The 26,014-nt window shown below is 45.5% G+C and overlaps 1 protein-coding gene across 1 annotated transcript in view; it reads right to left on the minus strand.

The window, feature by feature from the left end:
• The window catches only part of LOC102993792 (leucine-rich melanocyte differentiation-associated protein), a 129,476-nt gene that overhangs the window by 100,306 nt on the left and 3,156 nt on the right, over window positions 1-26,014 (minus strand). Inside the window, exon 2 of the mRNA XM_055081164.1 lies at window positions 18,718-18,856. Coding sequence (XP_054937139.1) covers window positions 18,718-18,767 — 50 coding nt within the window. The 5' untranslated portion in view covers window positions 18,768-18,856. The remainder of the gene's footprint in view (window positions 1-18,717; window positions 18,857-26,014) is intronic.

A 26,014-nucleotide genomic window follows, 5' to 3' on the forward strand; every position in this document is an offset into this window, starting at 1 on the left:
GGGAGGGAGGGAAGGAGGGAGGGAAGGAAGGAAGGAAAAGAGAGAAAGAAAGAAAGGACTGGAATGCTACTTTGATAGAGGGGAATGAATCTATCTTGTTTGGCTTCTAGCGATAAAGATTTACTGCTTTTTTAGTATGAAAGTAGACACCAATAAAATGAATATTTTTTTAAAAAAGAGGCCACAGTTTCTGCCCTCAAAGTTGACTTTAGTACAGTGGTTCCTAAATCCCTACACCACCTGCAACAAAATTACCTGTGAAGGGATTTAAAACTACAGATCCTGAGGTCCATACCTGGAACTTCTGACAATAGACTTAAAGTGTGGACACAGTCTGTCTGTCTGGAAGTTGTCACAGGACTTTCTGATAACCTGTAAAGTTGGTAACCACTAGACCAGAAGATCCACCAAAGTGACATCCAATTGTCTGCCTCCATCTCTATGTCATGATTAAAGACCAAGAGTAGGTGTTGTCCACAAGCGAAGTACAGTGATTAACAAGGTTATCAGTCAGTCTGCTCTTAATTTAAATATGAGGGGAAGTCCCCTGTTGGTTCCAAGAATACCCTTTAACCTTTGACTACAGGTATATGTGAAAACCTAACTGTGCAACCATACTTAGAAGAAAACTGGATAATTTTTCATTGTACTATTTGAAAATTGACTCTGGGGTACAAACGCCCACGCCCCTTTTGCTTTATTATTTAAAGCAACGCGCCCTAAAGCAATTACCACTGAAGCTAGATATTCCACTAGTAACTTATGGTGTGAACTTGGAAATAACTCGTTCTCAACAGAGATATGAGTTTTAGTCAATCTTTCTCAGTCAGTTTTCATTAATCTACTTGTTCACAAATTTACTCAGTCCTTCATTCATTCACTCATTCATCATTCACTCATCCAACAAATGTTTTGAACCATTAAAGACCCAGCAAACCCACCTGGACTACAGAACTCTGGCTTTACACCCCACCTCCCAATCTCCGTTTGATACCAAACACTGCCTGGTGGTACCAGGAACCATGCAGGCATGGCCGTTCCTCACCTCCAGTAACCATGGTGCTTCAATTTGTTAGGAAGAAATTATATTCCAAGCATTCCAATGTTGGCTGGCTTCTTCTCTCCCTACCAGACATTGTGAGCTCAGAAACAGCAAACTCTAACTACCCCTTCCCTCTCCCCTCCCCCCACTGGTAACCATAAGTTTGTTCTCTAAATCTGTGAGTCCGTTTCTGTTTTATAAATATGTTCACTTGTACCATTTCTTTTTAGATTCCAAATATGATACAATATTTCTCTTTCTCCTTCTCCCTAGTTAGGGCATTTGGGATTGACACGTACACACTGCTATATTTAAAAGGGATAACCAACTATATTTAAACGGACCTACTGTAGAGCACAGGGAACTCTGCTCCATGTTATGTGGCAGCCTGGATGGGAGGGGAGTCTGGGGGAGAATGGACACATGTATTTGTATGGCTTAGTCCCTTTGCTGTGCACCTGAAACTATCACCACATTGTTAATCAGATATGCTCCAATATAAAATAAAAAGTTAAAAAAAAAAAAGAAAGAAATGGCAAACTCATTTTGCCATTCCTTTTCTCCTCCAATATCATCGTACCTGTTTAATTATACTTTATAAGGTCCATGGAATGTCTGTCAGTTTTGCCCACAGATGTAATACAAGCACTTAGGATGGTGCCTAATCTTCACTGTGCACTCGAGGGAGGAAGGATGGAACGGAGGGAGGGAGGGAAGGCAGGTACTTTCTTCCCACCATGGTCCAGGCTTCACTTGAGTCAGTCAGGAAGGTCAACCCGCTCCCAGCAGCCATGACTCAAGAGGAAGGGTCTGGGGGATTATCAGCTTCCTCCGATTTTCCACCTGCCAATTCCCTCCAATTGTAGGATGCCTGGGAACTGACTACTCTCCTATCATGAGCCATCTACCCTCACAGCCACGGGTGGCCCTCCCTGTTCTGACTGCTCTCTAAGTGCTGGTCATTGGTTCCTTCCCCAGATACCAATGCGATTTGCAAAATCCAGTGCCCTTTGCACATGAATACCAACGCCCACTCCCACCCCAGGCTCAAAACTCCCACATTTTTGAAAACTAATCATTTCAGTTTCTGTTCCCTATTCTGGAAATAGCAAAAGTAATTGAGGGTAAATGGCAGAGCCTCTTCTGGTGAAAAACCCAAGCTTACTCTTCCCAGCTTGAGGGTCCTTTGATCCTGAATTGTAGGTCCTCTCCAGGCCTGATCCCTGAAGAGCCTTCTCAGTCTACCCTCCGTGCACTGGTACAACCCAAGGAGTTCCTGCAAGCCTGAGACCTTCCAGAAATGTAGAAACAAATTCCTCTTGCAGAAGCCCAGTTTTTCCCTAGTGCCAGAGAGTTTACCTGCCTCCTGCCTCGGCCATGCTCCTGGCCTCTGTCTCAATCAGTCACTCACACACTCACACACACACACACACACACACACACACAGACACACCCCTGAGTGTTCTTCAGACATTGGCTGCTGTATTCATTTAATTAAAGATACTCCAGATCACTGGGGAAATTCTAAGGACACACACACACACACACACACACACACACAGACACACCCCTGAGTGTTCTTCAGACATTGGCTGCTGTATTCATTTAATTAAAGATACTCCAGATCACTGGGGAAATTCTAAGGAGAAGGGCTACTTAGTTGGTGCTAGGCCCTTTACAAATATTATTTCTAATACAAATAACTCTGCCAATGATTGTTATCCCCAATTTACAGAAGGAGAAACTGAGGCTCAGAGAGTATAACCAACTTATCCTAAGTCACATTGTTAAAAAGTGGTAGGACTGGGATATGAAGCCCACAGCCATAGATTTGGAGGCCCATGCTTCCCTACCACACTGTATATTACGGACTGAACGTTTTCCTGTCAAAATTCCTATGTTGAAGTCCTAACTCCCTTGTGATGGTCTTGGGAGATGAGGCCTTCAGGAAGTAATTCGGCTTAGATGAGGTCATGAGGTAGACCTCTCATGATGGGATTATTGCTCTTAGAAGAAGAGGAAGAGACCAGAGCTCTTGCTCGCTTTCCCCACCATGAGGACACAGCAAGAAGGTGGCTGTCTGCAAGTCAAGAAGAGAGCCCTCATCAGGAACCAAATCAGCCAGCACCTTCATCTGGGACTTCCAGTCTCCGGAACTTTGAGACAATAAGTGTCTGTTGTTTAAGCCACACAATCTGTGGTATGCCGTCATGGCAGCCCAAGCTGACTCAGACACCACAGCAGGTGGGAACAAGCGTTCTCCTTGAGCCTGCAGGGTCACTTCTGTAACACCCGGGCCAGTCCCTGGGGGGCAGGGCAAGGAGGGCACATTGAGAAGAGGCTTGAAAAGAAGCCTAGCCCATCTGGAGTCCCCTGAGGGAAAGCAACTGCTGAGGTCCAGGATTTGGTTTTAGGTGGGTGGGTGCCAGGAGATCTATTCTCAGTGCCTTTAATCGATGAAGAGCCATAGGCACAGTGTCAAGGGTCCTCTTTTAAATTTTTTAATGGCCAACAGAATGTTTGAGAGCTGAAAAATGGCACCAAGATGTGAAAGAAAATTTCTAAACTAAGATTAATGTTTAAATAAGTTTCAAAAGAAAATACATTCATTGGTCAGTCAAATGCAAATCAAGTCCAGCTCTACAGTTACATATAAATATAACAAAGTTTAAATCATAGGAAAATGAATTTACCAGCAAGCCTCAAAACTGTTAAAATTAGTTTTAGAATACTTCCAAACTTTTCACATTGAAATTTTATAAATCATATATAATGTGAAATGGGGGGGGTCGTTTTAATATGTTTGATGTATTGTGTAGTAAGATATCTAAAATAAAGGTGCTCAGTAAAAAGAAAAATCTACAAATAACAAATACTGGAGGGGGTGTGGAGAAAAGGAAACCCTTCTACACTGTTGGTGGGAATGTAAATTGGTGCAGCCACTATGGAGAACAGTATGGAGGTCACTTAAAAAACTAAAAATAGAGCTACCATATAATCCTGCAATCCCACTCCTGGGCACATTATCTGGACAAAACTATAACTCAAAAAGAGATATGCACCCCAGTGTTCACAGCAGCACTATTTACAATAGCCAAGATGGAAACAACTTAAATGTCCATCAACAGACGAATGGATAAAGAAGATATGATACATATAAACAATGGAATACTACTCAGCCATAAAAAAAGAATGAAATAATGCCATTTGCAACATGGATGGAACTAGAGATTATCATACTAAGTGAAGTAAGTCAGAAAGAGAAAGACAAACATCATATGAGATCACTTATATATGGAATCTAAAATATGACACAAATGAACATATCTACAAAACAGAAACAGACTCACAGAAATAGAGAACGGACTTGTGGTTGCCAAGAGAGAGGGAAGGTAGGGGAGAGATGGATTGGGAGTTTGGGATTAACAAATGCAAACTATTATATATGTATAACTGAATCACTTTGTTGTATACCAGAAACTAACAGAACACTGTAAATCAACTATACTTCAATAAAATAAATTTAGAAAATAGAAAATAAAAGTTCTCAGGATGTTCAAAGGTCTTTAGATGGCCCTACTTGCTGGTAGAAAGTCCATGCTGGGAAAACACACATGATGGTTAACATCTTCATTTTTGTTTATGTTTGTTGTGTTTTGCTAGGGCAACCCAGCATGACTCAGCCAGGATCAAAAACCGGAGAAGCCACGGCCGGCAGGGCAACCGGAAGCCATGGAAGGAATAACCAAATAATGGGAAAGAATTTCAGACCCTTGGGCTCCTGCAGTAGGCAGAGTCTGCAGGGAGGCAGTGCTAAAAAGCACCAGATCAGGAGTTAAGAGACTTGGGACCTACTCCCAACTTTGCTATTGACAACCTGTGGAACTTGGGATGCGTCCCCAGTGTCTAGAGCCATGCTTGGCACACAAGACGCGTTTGATAAAAATTGTTGAATGAATCAATATAAGGGATCTTCATGAGTCACTGTTTTCCAATGGCACACCTGAAGACCCCTTGGAATGGAGAAGGGGGCAGAGAGATAAGCAGACTTTGACCCCCCAACATCTTCCCCCATCCTGCTCCCAAGTTCCGACCACCTGCCTACTCTCATCGACTTTACCTAATCAGACTTCCCAGGAGCCCTCTGATGCAGGGGTCTGAGGAGACAGGGTCAGCAGTACACTGCGGGGGGCGGGGGGCGGGTCACATGATACAGCTCTGAAAGAGCACCTCATGCCCAGCATGCTCACCTTTATCACAAACGCAAAGGGCTCCCCCAAGAACGCCAAGCTCCCAACTCCCAGCCCACCACTTGCCTCCCTACTCCAGGTTCGCCTCTAGGATTCCTTGTCACCACAGCCCCTGAAAAGCCTTCTCCAAAATCTCCCAAAAAGGAAAAACGACCACCTGGATTTAGAACCTCTCCAGGATCATGCACAGCAAGCCCTCTGCCTCACCCCCTCCCCATCCAGAACGAGGCTGAGGGAACCGAGGCAGGTGAACGGAGTCAGAGCCATCCCCTTGCACGTGGATACACACCCCAACCCAACCACCTCCACGGGAGCAAGGCTGACAACCTCCCACAAGACACAGAGGTAGAAGCCACCTTCATCTGCAAGATTTTACCTGTTCCCCAATTATTCCAAGAGGACTTTCAGACTGAGGTAATCATCTCCCTTTTATCACTTGCCACACGTATAACGTCAGGGCTCTGGCATTCATTAGCGCCACCCTCTCCATCCGCACTCCCTGCCACTTCCACCACCAAAACCCCGAAGAATTTCAGAAACATTTTTATCCTAAAATGTTCCCCTCCATTTAAAAAAAATTTCCTTCAAGAGAAGAGATTTCTTTCCATTTCAATCCCACAACAAGGAGAATGTCAGCCCAGCTTTTTTTTGACAGACAAATTATTGAATCAAAGAGAAAATGCCATTAAGCTCACAGGTTAGCAAGTGTCAGGAATGGTTTAAAGAGATATCCCCATTTATCTTCCAAACATGCACGAAATGTCACTAATGTGTGTTTATCATGTATAATCAGACAAAGAAAATATCGAAATAAAGTACTCCCGCATACAATAGAAATCTCCTTCCATCCTTCAAGATATCAGTGCTATTCAAATAGAATAATAATGATGAAGCCTCTCTCTTGAAAATGGAAATCAAGTGAAATGTAGATAGAAATGATTTTTTTTGGTAGTTGATGTACATTTCTAAAGTGCATTAACAGGAAATCTAGAACTTTTCAGGTCAATTATATTGTCAGTATTGTCAATGCCACTGAAATGAATACCGAAGCAGCGCCCATTCTTGCTGGAATGGAGCTACACAAGAAACCCCTGGATTGGGGACTTACAGAGGAACTAGAGACACACTACAAGCCCGACATTGTTCAAGCATGCATATATATGCATATATATTTTCTCATTCAAATCAACCCAAGTGCCAGGCACTTGGGCATACTATAAATCTCAATAAGGAGAAAAAAATATCCACAACTGATCTAAAACCTGGCATTATTTTGCTTCCTCCTCTCCCTCCATTATGATGAAGCTTATTTCTTATAATCCAGGTACTATGACAACAATAAAATCCAGGCCCCAGCTAGGCCTTTTGGACAACAAAAGCTCTCTACTACTCATTCTGGACTCGCGAGACCCAGGAATATGAACGGTTTCCTGGAGAGAAGATAGTCTTTTCGCCAGAACCAACAGGTCCCTACAAGTCTGAAGAAAGCTAGGCATTTCAACCTGGGAACATTTTCACCCTTAGGGCTTTCCCTCCCAGCAGCCCAGCAGTCCCACGAGCTGTGTAAACTATTTCCCCACTTTCTGGATAGTGAGTTTCCCAAGAGCAGATGCCACATTTGTTTTGGTCCACGGTAGAGTACCATGACCTTCAGATAGCTCAAAAAGTTGCTGAGTGGGGCTTCCCTGGTGGCGCAGTGGTTGAGAGTCCGCCTGCCGATGCAGGGGACACGGGTTCGTGCCCCGGTTCGGGAAGATCCCACATGCCGCGGAGCGGCTGGTCCCGTGAGCCATGGCCGCTGAGCCTGTGCATCCGGAGCCTGTGCTCCGCAGCGGGAGAGGCCACAACAGTGAGAGGCCTGCATACCGCAAAAAAAAAAAAAAAAAAGTTGCTGAGTGTAGAGGTGAATGGATGGGTGAAAAAGGAGATTTTCCTCTTGGGTCTCTCTCAGCGCCACACTTCCCTGGTTCTGGGATATTCTGTAACCTTATGGGAGAATGGCCAAGGTCCTGACATCCATGTGCCTCCTGGGTGGTGGGAGAGGAATAAGTTACCACCTCGAGAGAGTCTTCTGCTCTCCCAAACTGACCGCATTAGACTCCCATGCCAGGTGCAATGCAAGGCAAGGGGATGAATGCAAGAGGAAAGGGTCCTGAAAGAGTGGCGTGCAAGGTCAAGAGAGCAAGCTCTACAGCCAGCCTGCCTTCTGGTCCAACCAGCTAGCTGTGTGGCCTTGGACCCTGGATCCTCCTCTGAGAACGGGGAAAACAGTAACCCTTCACCTTACAAAGATGTGAGCTTAAGTGAGTTAATATGTGTAGAGCCCTTACAACGGTGTATGGCCCATAATAAGTGCTCAATAAATGTTAGCTAGTATTTTTAATAGCTATTATTATCTATTTTAGGAAAATGAGACTTAAGGGCTGGCACAACTCCTTGGGAATTTATGAGTGGCAGTAAATGCGACCAGGACTGCAGATATGCAGGGGCCACAAGGTCAGACCATTCCATCAGCTACTTATAAACTGCCTGCTGTGTACATGAACAATGGGAAACAAGTTGAAGCGGACAAGAGACAAAAGGAAGGGAAAGTGGGGAGACTCTGGGGGGACAGATCTGAACAACACAAATGTTCTACAATAAGAGACCAAAAGGACCCACTGTGGCTACAGAGGAGAGGTCTGTCATGCACTGGAAATATCACTATGAAAGTCACCAAGTAGGACATTTTTATTTCTTCCACAGTCCTGGGACCATGTCTTCATCCTACCTCATCACAGTTATCTGTTTGTATTTCAGCTTTAATCCCAGATGAGTTTTGAGGGTCAGGGCTGAACTCAACACATCTTGGTATCCCCTGCACCCAACACAGGGCCTGGAACTTGACAGGCATTCCCCTCAAAATGACTGAGATCCAAAGGGAGGCAAGCAAGCAGGCAGGCAGGCAGCCTGGCCACCACTCTTGAGACAGGGCTGGGCTGGAGAGAGAGCTTCGGAGAGGGAGAGCCCAGGAAGTGCTAAGAAGCCATGACAGGAAGTGGAATGAAGATCTATTTAATTTCCATCTCAAAGGCTGCTGGGTGGGGGTGGGTCATCGGGCCAGCAAACCACACTTAACGAAGGGTCCTAAAGAGAACCCACAACTACCACATGTAACACAGCTCGCCCTTGCAGGGGGAGGTGTTCTCACCTCCAGATGGTAAGAGGTAAGGCGGATGCTACCATGGGGCAGCTGGTTCATCCACTAACTCGCTGTGCATCCTTAGGCAAGTCAGTGCAAGTCTCTGTTCTTCAGTTTTCCCACCTAGAAAATGATGATAAAATATCTGCCTTAAGTCTGACATTTTATCTAATAATCCTTGGAAGGTAGATAGAAATGGTATGGCTAGAACATTTCTAACAGCTTATCTTAAGGATATAATCAGAGGTGTGTTTAAAATGAAGAAAGATGTATGCCCTGGTACATACTTCATGGCGCTGAGTACAACAGGGAACAATGGAAAATCATCTATTTACTCAACAACATCAGGATGCATCCTTTAGAACAGATACTAGTCAGACATTAAATGTTAGGTTTTCAGGGACTGTTTACAACATGGATAAATGTTTATAAGTAAAAGTAACAAAATAGTATCATTGTAGAGTGATCCCAAATAAAATTATATATGTATATGGTACAGATTCATGTACAAATACATACAAAATGAAGTATATGTAGGGGTGGATATATACCAGAATGGTTTAAGTGGTTATTTCTGGAAAGTGGAGAATTACAGGCAATCTTAATTTCCTTATCATTTTCAGTATTTTCCAAAAGTTCTATAATGAATACGTACTATTTTTATAATCACAAAAAAATTCTTAGCATAATTTTAGAAACCCTGATCAGTTCTATTTCACACTACTATTCTGAGATCAGTGTGGTAACAGATGGAAAGGCCCTCTGAAATGTACAGAATGATATGTAATTCAAGTGACTGCATTATTGTTGGTATCTAAACATTGTGGCTAAGCCTGCCAAGCTGTCCTCTTCCAGGGCCCAGGCTATTTTAAGCCTGGAACTGTGATACTCTACCATCTTATCCCAAGCAGCCTGCACAAGACTTCAAACTCCCTTTTTAGAAGCAGCAGATGCAGAGCGGATAAGATTGCCAATTCTGAAGAAGAGAGTTCATGAAACCTCTAACAGCCTGGGGACTGTCAACCCGGACCCCTCCCCACCAAAACTAACCAACCAACCAGAGAAAGTCCACACATTAGAAACACCCCATGAGCTGGGATTCAAACATTCCTTAATTTCCGGCCACCAGTCCTCTCCAGATTTGTCAAAGTCAGTCCCAGGCTGCTGAAGAAGAGTTAATCCCCCTGCCAGGAGCATCAATTCCAACAGTTCTCAACAAGCAAACTGTGTTACAGAGATTTTAGGGCCAAAGATGGTAAAATGTTTATCATTCTAATGGCTCTGAAAGTGTTAACAGACTGCATATCAACACAGTAATTCTTTTTACACACACATTCAGGCTTTTAAATGGTGCTTAACCTCGTGGGCTTAAGAGTACCTTGGCGAACATGGAGAGTTAGGGTTTTCACAGGCAAAGCATATTTACTGAGTCAGTCGTCAATCTAAAAATTATTTTATCTTAGAAATTTTAGACCCTGAAATGTCCTAAGGGTGCCCAAGATCCAAAAGTTCACCCTCGGACACAGTCCAAGGAGGGCCAATAAATAAACCCTGTTCACGGCACAAGGCACTTACATTGACTTTCCTTGTCTCAGAAAATGACCCACGCGTCACAGTAAGCCACTTGATTACCGTAGGCAGGGATGTAGATCAGGGAGGTAAATTGGGAATGGATTCAAAGAAAAAAACCCCACAATGATCTCTAATATTCAGTTAGAGCAACTCAATAATGCAAAGCACATGAACTTCTATTGCTTCATCTTGACCTAGTTACAAGCCTGTAAAAGCAGGTATGGCTTGGACGACTAACCATGTTTTAGAAATAAGAAGTTCAAAGAGGCAAATTATTGACTTGGCCAAGGTCATGCAGGAAATTTATGAAAGCCAGATTCATAACCCCGTCTCCCACCTAAGGATGTCAACCTGCCTAAGGATGACCAATTGCAACCAAGCTAGGAAGGAAGATTTGCAACCAGCAGCTAAGTCAAAAGTGTTGGCTGAGTCTCCAAGAATCCGTCTCGTGACTCAAGAATCAAGACAGGACCAAGCAAGCAGGTTTCGCTAGTGAGAAAGTTGAGAACTGGAAACTTCCACTTTCGTCAGAAGGCCGCTGTGAGGATTTCATCTGCTTTCTGAAAGGAGGCAAGAAAGAGTCCTAAACTGGTCCATACCCTCCCCAATCCCTTCACGCTTCACTCCATAGCAAATGCTTGGAAACTGCAGACGGCGTAGCTGCCCTCTGAAGCTCGGCAGCTCTTTCCCACCCTTATCTCCAACTATATGGAGAATGAGACACAGTAAGTTGAACAACATTCTACCTCTTACAGAAAAGTTGATACACACGCATGAGCATCCCATAAAATACATGTAATAAACTGGAAGAGCCCCCAAGTAAATAAAGGAAAGATCAAAAGAGAGGTACAAGGCAGCCACAGTCAACTCTTTGCTCTTGAAATTTTAAATGAATACTCCTTGAGAGCAAACTATAAAATGTTAACCTTGAAGTGTTGAGTGGCAGGAAGAATTATGGGTTATTGTACTGTCAAAATGCCAGACAGCTGTATGTTGAGTTGCTGCGTTATTTAGACAATCAGAAACTTGGAAGCTAAAGTGACATATTTTTTTTTTCATTGTGAACGCTCTTGACATGCATCATGATAATTTCTAAAGGGACAAAATGCTATATAAAAAACACGGCCTTCAGAAGATGGCCTTAGAGGTAGAACAGCCCCGAACAGGAGAGGCAGGACTTCAACAACTTGGACTTGCCAGAGGTGAGCATCACCTTCTTCCTGTCTTAGTCCACGGGGTCAGTGGCCCCAAGCACCATGGAGCACCCAGCCTCTCTCCTCCTGGTCCCAGCATCTGAGGAACGCTCCCTGCATCAGCTGCCTGACTGCAGCCTGGGCTGGGCCCAGGGAAGCCCACTAATTTCAGTCTCATCGAGCATCTGGATGAGCAATACGGAAATCACATCCGGAGGACGCTACTGGAGACCATGGCACCATGCAAACCCAGGGTGGAGATGAGGTTAAAATTCTGCTTCGGTTCTTGCAAGTTAGTTTACCTTTCATGTGTATTCCTGATTGGCTTGTGGACTGGAATGAACAGAATGGGAGGCAGCCATTTTTAAGGGAATTCCTAGCTTTGGATCTCAGGTTGGCCTAGAGGTAAAAAGGTTAGTCAGAATGGAAAGCGGAACCTGGTTGGACAGATCTGAAATTCCACCTTCAATGCTTTGACTACAATTGAAATACAAATATTACTGGGATAAGTAACAGCTTAAGATTCAGCTTCTGTGAATCACCTATAACTTAGGGTGAATGGAGGTTGTGAGAACTGGTTTTGCTGGGGGAAAATACAGGTGGGTATATGCGGTCCAGATAAGAGAGAGGGGCCTGGGGACAGGCAGGTAGGTAAAGTCAGAGGAAAGACCTGATAAAAGGGACCGGCTGAGATGCTCCAGATGGATCTTCGCTCCCTTCTGTATATTTATTCTTGATCAAAAGGAAAACAATCCCGATGAGAAGAGAAAGAAGGGGACAACTGATGGGACAAGGAGAGTGTACCTCTCCTAACAAGCGCTTCCAGACACCAAGCACAGACTCAACCCTGAGACCAACTTCATCACCACGTGCCAACAGCAAGACCTTGAGCAAATCAGTTAACCACAGTTTCCCGAACTGCAAAATGGGGACAGCAATAATAGCATCCTCCAACGGACGCTGAAGGATTACATGGGCTAATTACTTAGAGCAGTGCCTGTCTGGAGATAATGATTCTACTCAAATGTTAGCATAGCATTCTCCTCCTGTTCCCCTCATCATCTTCATCTTCTTCATCACAGCTAACAGTTTACACCCAATCCCCATGGCCCTCTGGGGGAGAAGCAGAATCCCCCTAGACACCTTTTCCAGGAGAGCAAAGCGGCTTTGGACAGCAGCGTTTCTCGCGCCCCCTGCTATGTGACCTCAGGCCGATCCCACACCCACTGCAGGTAGAGGCCAGCACCCCACATACTGCACCTCGCAGAGGAGCAAGCCCATTGCCTAGACTGGAATCACTTGGGCTGAGATGGAGCCCTTCTACAGCTCCAGTAAGAACTGTAAGTAAAGACACACTTGTTTTTATTTTTCCTACCTTATTAATTTTTATTTTTATTTGACGGTTAACCTAAACGTTAAGATAATACCCTGTAACTTGCATACTTAAAAGCTGGTATGTAGCCAGAGGACAAGACTGGGTGGATGAATGAATTTGAAGCTGACTCCCAAACCTGTGCTATTTGGCTACAGCTGCTCAGGTAAGATGGGGAAAACAATGCCTGGGGCCTCTGCCTTCGCCACACAGCAGAGATGCTCAACACTCTCGACCCACCTAACCCCGGGTCTCCACGGGGAGGTCCTTATACCTCCAGGTATGAGACTGATAACTCAATGTCCCTAAACACTGAGGGAAGAGAGAGTCCAAATCTTCTAGACAGAAGATGGTTCCTTTGTCCAGTATCAGGGATCATTTCCTTCTGAAGTCAGGAAACATCTATACCCTTTAGCCAATTAACCTGGCAGGTACACTCAACCAGCAATTTCACTTTTATGAATCATTATGGAATTAATTCTTTTTTCTTTTTTTGGCCGTGCCAGGAGGCTTGCAGGATCTCAGTCCCCCCACCAGGGATCGAACCTGGGCCCCCGGCCATGAAAGAGTGGAGTCCTAACCACTGGACCGCCAGGGAATTCCCCTGGGAGTAATTCTTGCCTACAATATACAAAAATGAAGAACTGGGGACATGATCTACTCAATAACAACCAATGCTTGCTTGAGTCATGGCAATATACACGGAAGCTCTACACAGAACACAGATGAAAGGGTCCAGGGAAGTTCTGTATTGGATGAAAGAACATTCTTCCCTACTACCTAAATGTTGCCTGCAGGAAGGCCAACCACCCAAAGACTCCTTTGCTCCTTCAAGTGAGAGTCCTTATTTGTGACATGCAGAGGATGCATCTATGCTACCCTCTGGATAGCACCATTCACAAGCCCATAGGAGATGTGTTCATATACGTTCAGTGATCACAAACACATGCTTTGGAGTCTGAGAGACTTGCATACCTGCTAGCTTGTGACACTAGAGTGTTCCTCAACTGATCTGGACCCCATTTTCCTCATGTGCATAGTGGAAAGACTGTCCTGCAGGAATAAGAGTGTTGTAATTTAATGAGATCATATACATCAAATGCACGGCCCAGGGCCTGGGATATGGAAACGCTAAAAAAATGAGCTGTCATCATCGTCATCGTCACCATCATCTCATCCAATCCGAATAGTGTCCTGGCCTTAGCTGTCCATGCAGGCCACCACACACCTCAAGAAGGATATCAAACACTTTACCCTCTTGAATCTGTACTTTTGACAAGCCAGGGACAGCTCACTGTAGCGCTCCTGGGTGGTCTGCAGAAACACTGAGGCTGCACATGGTAAGAAGGGAAGTGCGGTGGGACTTGAGTAAACTGGAAGCCGGAGACCTAACGTTAGTCCTGGCTCACATCTAACTTCCCGTGTGAGCCTGACCCGTTGACTTGATCACACTAGGCTTTGGTTTCCTTATTTAAAAAACAAAAACAAAGAACAAGAGACTATGAACCACATTACCACTTCCTAGACCAACAAGCCTGGTAAGCATCACTAGTGAATCTCAGAACTCTTTCCTGCTAAGCATGGCTGGGACTCAGAATTTATCTCAATATAGTTCTTCTGGAAGCCACCACTATAGACTTTTCATATGCAATGAAACTTATCTGCCATTCCTAAACTACATGTCCCCTGAGATTCCTTCCTATGATTACACGTTATGATTTTATAACCCTTGACTAGACGCATAAAGATGTGGAGATTTAACCAAACGAGGAACTCATACCAGGAGCAGGTCAGGCAGAAATTGTGGGTGGTCTAAGAAAACCTCAAGGAACCCAATACCATACTCCCTGGGCGGAAGAGCCCTGGTGCATAAGAGGTACCCATTCATTGACTGTGCTCTGAGACCCTAATTTTTTAAAAAAATTCCATGTTGAGCTCATTATTCACACACACATACTTCTATATTCTCTATCTCCTGCTCAACAACCAGCAATCACACACACACACACACCCCCCCCCAAAGATGAACATATATATGTGTGAATACGTAATATACATCTGTATATCTTTTCTATCCTGCTCTGCCACTTTTGCCCTAATCAGGTCATTTCTTTAGGCCTCACGTACACAGATATATTTATTACTTTTGGTAATTCTAAGTCTATACCATTTATCCTCAAGCTAATTTTGTAAGATATTAGCTCCATTTTACAGATGAGGAGACTGAGGTCGGGCAAAGTTCAACAACAGCACAGAAGAGCTGGAATCCAAACAAGGTCTTGTGATTCCCAGCTCTAAGCCCTATGTACACAGCCTCTAAGATGTTACCATGGCTCCAAGGTGCCCTCCACAGGGCTCCTCATCCCTCTGTCTACAGAAGCCCTCCATACCCACAGTCTCCCAGCACTAGTCTTTCCCAAATCTCTCATCCAGGTCCTGGCGGCCTCTGGCATTTCCCAAGCACACAGTTCACCAAACGGGACCATTTCTTCTTTATTATCTACACAAATATTCTTAATTATTTCTCCTCCAACCCAAAGTACTTATTTCTTATTTATGGGTGTAAATATAAAGCCAGCAGGGCTCATATTTCACAGGGAGTCATTCCGACGGCATCTAGAGCCTTCCAAATTTAAGGAGCAGGAGAGCTGATTCTCTGCCCGTTTCATTACAAAGGGGTTTACCATAAATATTAGAATTTGAATTCCACCCAACTAATGCATTAATAGATGCTAAACCATTTATAATTTCTGTACTTTTTCATAAATGGGCAAAGTCCAGTAAATAAACTAAACCTCTTTCACAGCAGAGCAGGGTTAACAAGTACCAAGGAGATTTCAAAGACAAACTACTGGTAGGGACTGCCAGGAGGTAAGATTCATAATGAAACCACAAATTCTGGAGACCCATTTTTTACTGTCCGCCACGGCAAATATCTAAAATTAAACGCTAAGCAGAAATCCGTCCTGGAATCTGACACACAGCAGTTTAGGTAAACAATCTCCAAAATTAAAAACAGATTCTGGATAATAAATAAGTCCGTGTGTGGATCTCTCTGATAACAGATACCTCACCCTGATAAATGAAAGGCGCTGGCCCTACCGAGCCTTTCTAAATTAGGCCAGATGATTCACCTAAAATATTTCATCTTGTGTCGCCTGTCTTAATGAACAGCAGTAATGGATAGCTTCTTACCGGTTACTGCATCAGGGCCAAAGGCCTCCAAGCTAATTATACTGAAGGCCTGGGGAAGGCAGCCCATCTGGAAGGGGCCAGCGGACAGGAGGGATTTCACCATGATACTCATTTACCAGGTCCCACGACCCAGGTCTGTTAGTTTCACTTGCTACTGCCCTAGAATTCTAGAAGGCGATCAGAATCATAGGCGCCAGACAGCAAAGGTCAACACTGCAGGAGGCAGAAAAAGTGAGACCAAGCTCCACCATTCCCAGCTGTGTGAACTGGGACAAACCCCTGGACATCTTTGGGCCTCACTTTCCCCATCTGTAAAGTGGGGATGATAATGCCTGCCCTGCCTACCTCCTGGGGCTGTGGTTAGGACCAACAAGAAAGTGCACAGGGATGCACTCTGTAACCCCCCAAACAATCTTCTGTTATTACTGTTTGAACTAATCAGGTTCCGTCATGGCTAGGGATGCCTCAGTGACCAGAGAGACAAGACCCAGCCCTCGTGGGGCTGGATTCTGGGGGTGGCAGGTGTGCAACCTCGTGCAAAAAGTGGGCTGTAAAGGGTAGGAGAGGATGGCGGAGAAAACTCGAGCAGCAGAGGCAGCCATGGCGAGCCTGGGCAGGGAGCAGAGTGGCTGTTTCTGACAGGGAAGGCCCCACTGAGGACACAACTTTGAAGGAAAGCCCCTAAGGAGGGAAGAGAGGGAGCCTCAGAGATACTGGTAGAGAAAGAGAAGAAACCTAAGGGAAAACACCTCCAAGTAGTGTCTGAGGAGTGGCAAGGACAGGACACAGCTGTTTCTGCAGAGGGACCAGGAGCAGAGCGGGGCGGGGGGGCTGGGGCAGAGGTCTGGTGGTTCGGGGGTGAGGTTGCCCGGGACCCCTGGAGGATGTCGGCCTTTGGAAAGATTTTAGCAGGGGAATAACTGGGTCTAACGTAGCATTTGAAGGGGAGCACTCTGGAGCTGCTGTGCTGGGAATGATCAACAAATACCATACTACTCTTACGTTCATATTATTATTGTTACGGCAAGCATTTGTTCGGATCCAAAGTGCATCCTGATGGCAGAGGGGGAAACGGGAAGGCGGCTAAGGGGGAGGTCTCAGGTTATTCTTTCCTACATGCTCACAGCAACGAAGCATAGAGAGGACTGCAGTGAGCGGACCACAGAGGGACAAGAGCTGGGGACAAGGGAGCCCCAAGTAGAAGGGAGCCTGGGGAGCGGCCTCCCGCACCCAGGCCTGCCCGCTTCTCCGGCCAGGTTGCGGAGAGCTTTAGTGGGGCAAAAGGGCAGTGGCAGGAAACAAGGAAACGGACTTCTCCCCCATCCCATGCCTTTGCTGCAGTCAGTCAAGCAACATGAAGCCCTACGCTTTCGAAGCCTGGGGCCTGTCTCTTTATTACAAATGAAAACAAAATTTTCTTTTACAGAAAGAGGAGCTTTGTTGAAGGCCACGGACCACATTTTATCAGCATCTGGTGTCGGCACAAGTGACAAACACAACATCCTAAGAGAAGCCATCTTGCCTCCTGCTTCAGAACAGAAAATGACGCCGGGGTCATTCCATTAGTGATCGCAGCTGCTTCTAAATGAAACACAGAGAACCTGAAGCTGACTAATGAAAGCAGCCGGCAATCCTCACCGATGCTAATGCTGAACGGATCTTTAAAGCTTGCTCCTTCACCAGCTCCGAGCCGCATCACAGTTCAAAATCTCAAAAATATTATACACGTTAATTCCTGTGTGAAGGAAATTATGACTCAGCATTCTTTCCTTTTCTGATTTCTGGCGACGCGGCATTTGTTGTGCGGCTGGACTGTGTAATGCTCCCTTCCAAGAAGCAGGCAAGTCCACTGGCAACATGGTCAAAGCTTGTTCTTCTACAGAATGTCCACAAAGAACTGGGATATGCATAGATGCGCGCTCATAGAACCACATCTGGAAAGGCTCTGAACTGGAGACGAGGATGGGGTAGGGCAAAGGTGTCCTGTTTTCAGGTCAGTTAGTGGCACTTCAGCTCACTAAACTGAACCAGTCATGCCTAGCACCTTTGCAACTTGCTACGCTTGTGTACCACTGCTATTCATATTTACTTCTTGTGGCTCTAAACTGGTAGTTCTCACTGCCTGGGGACAATCACAGCCCCCAGGGAATATCTGACAATGTCTGGAGACATTTTTTTTTTTTAATTTATTTTATTTATTTTTGGCTGCATTGGGTCTTCGCTGCTGCGCTCAGGCTTTCTCCAGTTGCATTGAGCGGGGGCCACTCTTCGTTGAGGTGCACGGGCTTCTCATTGTCGTGGCTTCTCTTGTTGCAGAGCATGGGCTCCAGGCGCGTGGCCTCAGTAGTTGTGGCGCACAGGCTGAGTTGCTCCGCGGCATGTGGGATCTTCCCAGACCAGGGCTCGAACCCATGTCTCCTGCATTGGCAGGCGGATTCTTAACCGCTATGCTGCCAGGGAAGCCCTGGAGACATTTTTTGATTGTCACAACCTGGAGGGAGGCAGCGCAACTGGCTTCTACTGGATGGAGGCCAGGTATGCTGCTAAATATCCTACAATGCACAGGACAGCCGCCCACAGCAAACAAAAGAATTATCTTGTCAAGATATCATTAGTGCCAAGGTTGAGAAATCTTGCTCTAAGTTGACTCATTTCCCCCTATATTTACGCTAAAAAGGGGATTATATCTATAGAGGAAAGGCCAAGGTCACCTATAATAAGTAAAAAGTGTCCAGAGTCATAAGTGGAAATTATTCAAAAAACATACCCAATGAAAACAAAATAATATTACATTTTAGTTAGATATAGCAGCCTGCTCTCTTTGTTTAAAAAACAAAAGACATATTACCTCCAAACTGAGACTTTCTCCTTATTATGGTCAAAACGATAGAAAGAGAATTGAAAGGGAATACCTTTTTTCCTTATGTGATTGATGACGCATCCATGTACCTCCCCAAATCATCTTGGGCACCACCAGCAGAAGGTGATATTGGCAGAGCTGATCTGTCAGTCTTCTCAGCGCCAAAACACGGGTATGGTTGTGGCTATTTACTGATGAGGAATCCCGAAGGGACAAAAGCAATGAGAAGCCAGAGTTATTTGCATTACGCATCTCTTGGGAAGCTGGTTATGGCAAGATGGAGATGCTTGGCTTAGAGGCAGGAAAGCACCACTCAGAGATTTATAGTGGAGGGAGGTCCCTTCCAACATCTGAGGTGAGACTGAGCGATGAAAGTCTTTCCAGATGGCTTTGTGTGTGCAAATCAAAGAAAATACGGCCGATTCCTTAGGCACTGTTTTATGACCCATATCCAACACTACTCTCGTGCCATGAGAAAAGTATCCTATGGTCACATAAGCTAGCTAGAGCAGCTGGCTGAACAAAACCTGAAGGTTCTCTTACTGCCAAACTTCTCTGAGCCTTTAATACAATAACGAGCACTGCAAATGCCTATCCCCCTCCCCTAGGACAAATGAGACGCAACATTTCTCAAACTTATCAAGACACAGGTTGCTGTGGGTTTTTTTCTTGTGGAACATCTAGTCACCCCCTGGTATTCCAGGGAGCACAGCTTGAATAACTTAGTCCTAGAGGAAAAAGAATATTTCCTTTTCATCAAAGAATATGAGTGTTTTGAAAAATTACTGTTGTAAAATTACCCATACCTCAGAAAGAAAGCAGAAAGCATATTTTATTGATGATTTAATCACTGGTGTCTGTTAAATAGGCACTCAAGATACATTCATTCCAATGCATGACACGCACTCCTCATTAACTCTCAGACCCTTCAGAATAATTGGCTCTAGAAATGATTAAGATCTATGGATCCAAACAACCATATACCTTGGTTCTGTAGCCCCGGTGGGGTCGGGGGGGAAGGATGCTCCAGATTGAAAACACTATCTAAAAAACATCTCGCTCAACTCCTGTTTGAGACAACAGCCCTTCTGCCATGTCAGCTCCATCATTCAGCCTCTGCATACCCCAAGCAATGACCAGGTTTGGTTTTCTTCGGTTTTCCATCTTCCTTCACCATTGTGTCAAAAACTCTTTTCAGAACCTCTTCCAGCTTTACTGCATCTTTCCTTGGCGGGTCTTTGCCTGCCCAGCATGCATTCATCTTTTTTCTGGGAAGAGCACCTTGATGTTCCCCAGGGAACCCCACCACCCCAGACTACCCATCACTGAGTTCTGCAGCGCTGACTCCACCCCGGCTCCAGGAAGGCACCTAAACGGGCCTGGCCAACCAGAGCGTCACAGCCCCAGACTGCGGAGACTGGTTCAGGATAGATAAGGGACCTGGTCAAGGCCCTTAAGACCCAACTTGGGGTGTGATGGAAGAGATGGTAAAAGGGGCTCTCTTTTTCCACTAAGGTAGCTGGGAAGATGATGCAGAAGTCCTGGGGAGTTAGCGGCCTTCTTGCCTCCTTGAGGGGAAGGCCCGAGAGTCACCAGGCAGGAAAGCAACACCCTGAGGTGGAGGGCGAAAGACCACTTGTGTGCACCGTTGGGCCATGGAGCCAGCCATGCCCAACAGATACCCCTGCCCTTTTCAGATACATGCACTAATAAATTTCCTTTTATTTACAGTAACTTACACTGAGATTCTGATTAAAACTTGCAATATGCTGGATGCCATGGTTGGTATCTCTAAAACTCCCTCTTGTTGACTTTCTCTCCATTTGTTAACATTCCTTCTTTTCCTACTCTCTTCCTTTCCCATTTTGCATTTTTCCTTGGAATTCTCCCTCAAAGTCAGAAAAAAAATAAAGAACGTTTCTGCTAACCCCTTGTGTCTGGCCCCCTCCAACATGGTGTCCATTCTCAAGAGACCACCGTCAAACCTCTCCCCATTTGGGGGGACAGGTAGTTCAGCCACAGATAACTGTTTGCACAGAGTTTATATATCCAGGCTGTTGTTGTATTCACACAAAAAAAAAACTAGAAAAAAATCTTCATCCTCACCACGATAATGCACCAGGGCTCCCAGGCCTTGGACTTGAAAACTAACACATTTATTTATGGACTGAGGTTTATCAAGAATGATGTTTGGGCAGAAGGTGTGGAAGAGCCTACCACCTTGTGTTCTTGAGCCCACTCCTCTCAAACTGGGGGCCTGAAAAGGCAAAATGTGGCAGAGCTCCTGCTGACGCCGAGTTGCAAAATGCAGAATGCATCCCCAGGAGTTGAAAATCCTTCAGCACGGCCCACGACGGGCCGTGTGGCTGGCACATCAAGTGAGCCCCTTGCCCGGCTGTGAGATGCGCTCACCTAACCTCGGGTCGGTACATTCCCTTGATCCCCCAAACAGGGACACGGACAGAAGGGACACGGCACACGGCTGCTCAGACTGCATGACGAGGTGGCCTTCCCGCCCTGGGCCCCGCATGGGGGACACGTGCCCTTGGACTATGACCAGCCACAGGGCTGCTCCTCCAGGCAGGCTTGGCAGGCCTTCCCCGCCCCTGCTGGGAGGACAAGTGGCAGAGAAGTTGAGGCCGCTGCCAGGGCAGCTCAGCCCAGGGCCACGCGCCTGTCCCTTCCTCCTTCTCCAGCTTCTGGCTTGGATCTCATCTCTGCGACACACGTATCCCCCAGGAAATCCAGGCAGCCTTCTCCCAGCAGCGAGCCCTTCTCTACCCGCACAGCCAGCACTTCCTGTCCCCTTGCTGCACTCGGATGAGCTCAGCAAGAACCCCGCTACATCATGAAGCTGCCGAAGCAAAGGCCTGCCATTTAATACGCCTGGACTTGACGTTTTCAACGACCTCATGGTGCACGGTCAGTGCTCAACCAGGTGCAGCTCGCTCCCCTGGCCCAGCACCGCCCGGCCTGCTCCCTGCACGAGAAGCAGCACTGCGGGGAGGAGAGAAGACAGGGGAAATAGCAATGCTTTTGGCAAATATGTGTATACACGTGTATACACACACGTGCACACACATAGGTAACCATAATGCATCCACATATAGAGACAGACATACACACATCATACACACACTATATTTTCAAGCATTTAACTTCTAACTATAAATGAGAGCTAATTTGGGAACCCTAAAAATGCTTTTGGGACACATGCATACATACAACTCTATTTCTATAACTGATTAAACAAACAAACTAATGTAAATTGTACCTTTTAAATCCAACACAGCCACATCATTAACTGCACTTAAGCATTCGTTTATAATTTTCTTACATTTAAGGATCACCAGTATGGGGCTATACAATTTCCGAAGCTAACCTGGCAGTATTCTCTGCAGTAACTGTTTCTCAGATTAGTCCTCTGACCAGAGAAGAGTGTATGAGATTTGGAGGTGGACATGAGAGGGAAAGAGCCCCAAGTTCAGCCATAGACCAAGCACAAAGAGAACAATCCCTTTCAGGATTTCTCGGTTCTGAGGAAGAGAAATAGCAGAGATTTCTTTTGTAGGACACTGGGGTGCTGAGAGGATGAGAGACCAAGCGGGGCAGTGGAAGGGGTGAGGAAAATGCCATTTACATGTGTGGCTCCCTTTTTCCGCCTCCGTCTAGAACAGGCAGAGGACTTTGCCTTCTGCCTGAGCAAGGAGTGGGAAGGCTTCTCTACTTCTTCTTCCTGGGATCGGCTCTCCTCCTTCACCCCCAAATGGGTCCTAGCTGCCACGCCCTCTGTCCACAACCAGCACTGGGCAGCCCTGTTGTGAGTGGCAGCTGGTAGGCTGCTTTCTCAGTGCAGGCAATGGGGAAGGCGTGAACAAGAGAGAAATTACTTCCCATCAGCAAATATTTTTAGTTTCTTGCTGCTGAAACTGGATGGCAGACCCCATGGAGAAGTGGTTAAGAGGGCCGTGTTCAGCAGCGAAGACTGCTGTTCTCTGCCAGGTGGGAGAAGTTAATGTGACAAGCTCTTGCCCCGGCAGTGCACTTTAGGGACAGGTCAGACACGAGACTCTTTACCACCATGTCCATATTCTAAAAACCTAACTGAAATGGATGAGCAGAGAATTCGTACACTTTAAAAGGCAAGAATATCTTTAACTGTCCTCCAACCTCCAACCTTTCAGCCTATCGTTAAGTCCTACTAACGGTGCCCTATGGAATTTTCAACCTAATACTCTAGTCTCATAATTGGCCATGAAAAATTCATGTGAATAAATTCATAAAAATTGTCCATAAAAAATTCAGTGAGTCGAACGCAAAACGTAAACAAAACACAAAGAGCTCCATTTTACTGAGCGTGGGCTGTGTGTCCATGTCTGCGCCAACAATCTCACATGTATGATCTCACTTGATTCTCAAAACCACAACCTACGAAGTAGGTGCTATTTTAGACCCTTTACAGTGAAGGAATCCAGGGCAGGGCAGGAAAGGTCAGGTAACATACCCTAGGGCACCTAGCGCTTAAGTAGTAGAGCTCTTATCTTGTGCTCTACTGTTTCCCAGGATATAAAAAATCCAAAGTGGGCTGAAAACAGAACAGTATCCAACTACTTTTCTAGAAAGTTGATCTGGCAGAAGGGAGCCCATCCAGCAGCTGATAGCATTCCCTCTCAATCCCTTAGGATATGAGTTCTCTGTTAAAAGCAGTGGCTGCCCAGGAGAAGAAAAGCAATGGATTTCCCCAATTTATATTGCACACCCCAAGTGTTCAATCTCTACACATTCCATCAGAAATTTAGGGCATGGCCCCTGCCCTCCAGGTTACCTATACAGAAACGATTAACACAAATAAAATTTAACACGAGGAACACCCACGCTCAGGTATATGGCACAGACTGTGTCTGTTTCAGGAGCCCCAGAAGAAAGAGACCAAGGGGCCACCTACCTTATCACCAGAGTGAATAGTTAAGAACGGCTTTGAAATCTGGAAAATCCAGGGTTCAGAGCCAATGGTGCCATCTCCCAGCTGTGTGATCTTGGGCAAGTTTGTTAACCTCTCTGAGCCTCTGTCTTAACTGAAAATGGGTGTTACACCACCCACGTGACACAGCTGTCAGGAGAAGACGACTAAATAATACTTATTAAACGTTTAGCCTGGTGTCAAGCCTGTGTGAAGCCCTCATGCTTAGTGGTATCATTAGCATCGTCAGAATCACCGCTAATTCAGAACACCAGCCACACAGAGCCACTTAAAGGAAATTGGGATCATCACTTCATATTCTTAGAGGAGAGACAGACAGACACACAGCAAGGCAGTAAATGAGAAACCAAGGAAGAGGTTCTAAATTAGGCAGTTTGAAATTTTAGTGTGGTTCCTCTCCCCTTAGTTGTTCCTGCCACAGCTTGAGCCGCTGAATGGTACAGACTGGATGGGCTAAATGCTTCTGCGTGTCGAAAACTGACCCAGGAGTGTCCACGGATGGACTCCCACATTCCCCACATCTAGAATTGTTCACCACAACCCCCAAGCTCTCCCCTATCTTCAGGTAGAAGCCAACTTGCAGAAGAGGAGCACAGCCCAGCGGAGAGAGCACAAGATGCAGAGTCAAGCCCTGTCTCTATCTAAATCCCTGCTGGTCCCTGTGGGCTGTGTGACCTTGAGTGAGATACTTACCCTTACTGAGTCCCAGTTTTCTCATCGGCAAGTCAGAAAGATGAACACCTTCCTCGCAAGGCTGCTGGAAAGACTGAACGATAATATACGCAAGGGGTCTGGAACAATGCCTGTTCCATAGCAGGTGCTCAGTGATGGAAACTGCTAGAATTATGCCCATGCCTAGTTCTGTGTCTGTAGGCTCTCTCTCCTTTGCTGTGCTGAATGAAGTAAAGCAAGTCCCATAAGATAACTCAGAGGCTTTAAATGCCTACTCCCTTTTGGAGACCTCTGTCAAAATCTAGTTCAAAGCCACACCTTGGTGAGTCCTATGTAACCATTCCTGTATGAATAACAAGTGAGCACCTAGAGCCACTGAGGCTGGAACCACCTTTAGCTGGCTTCTTGGAACCTAGTCGTTGGAGATGCTTCTCTCCACTGACCAAAACCACCAATTTACAGGGACCAAGCCTAAGAATTGCGGGATAGTGGGCACTTAAGATAGGAAGGGGAATCCACACCACCCCCATAACTCAACAATGACCTAGTTTATCCAGACTCTGAGGACCCAAAGGATGTGAGGAACCCATGTGGAGTCACCCTGCAGGTCAACGTAGGATCTTAGGATGGTCAACCACATCCCTTGTCAGATACTCTGGGAGATACAATGTGAGAGAGAATCACTCCCTGACAAGCGAAGGAAGAAGAAAACAATCTGCTCAAGCTGACTCAGCCTGCTGTCTGTCAGGAATGCCCCGAGGAATCCCGATCCACCCCAAAGATGTTCTGTTTGTTGAGAGCCTTCAACAAAGGCATTAACACCCTAAGGAGGGGAGATCAGCTCATTGTCCCCTACCAACTAGGGGTGATGTGGACTGGCCTAAGGGTGCTGGGTATTGGGGGAGATTTGAAGTTCACCTGTGGCAAAAAAAGGGGGCTCATATGGAAGAAGACAAACACCAAAGGCCAACTTCATCAACATCCTAACTGTGTATAAGGCAAATTCATGCTCCCAAACCTTTACTGCTGTGTGCTGGTCATGCCCCCTCTATGTGTGGGAAAGGAGTTGGTGAATAATGATCTTTGTGTTGCTTCCTATTACTCACTTCCTAAAAGGCTCAAGAGCCTGGGAATAATATTGTCTAATCAAAGCCAAAGAAACCACTCCAGTAGAGGAGTAACTACAGTATCTGAAAACGTGGCATCAATATAGGGTATTTCAATACATGAAACTGAAACAGGAAAAAGATTCTGCTGACAAAAAAAAAAAAAAAAAAAATGGATCCAGGAGCCATGCGTGCTCAGAGTGATACTCCACAGTGTCTTGCAAGGTACCTGGCACACGGCAGAGTTCAATAAATATTAGATGAATGAATGATGCAATCCAGAAAGTATATCTTGTTTGTCAGATGAATAAACTTAAATGACTAAACGGTGAGCCAGCACACACACACAGAAGACCTGCTGAGATCAAGACAGTGTTTTGTTCAAAAAGTGCAAGTAAAATAATCACAGCAAATTTTTAAATTTAGACTCCCAAAGTGAACCATTTTAATAAACAGACAATTTCTAAGAATTTGTCCATTTCTTCCAGGTTGTCCATTTTATTGGCATAGAGTTCCTTGTAGTAATCTCTTATGATACTTTGTATTTCTGCAGTGTCAGTTGTTACTTGTCCTTTTTCATTTCTAATTCT

Source organism: Physeter macrocephalus, chromosome 20 (genome assembly GCF_002837175.3).
Source record: "Physeter macrocephalus isolate SW-GA chromosome 20, ASM283717v5, whole genome shotgun sequence".
Lineage (NCBI taxonomy): Eukaryota > Metazoa > Chordata > Mammalia > Artiodactyla > Physeteridae > Physeter > Physeter macrocephalus.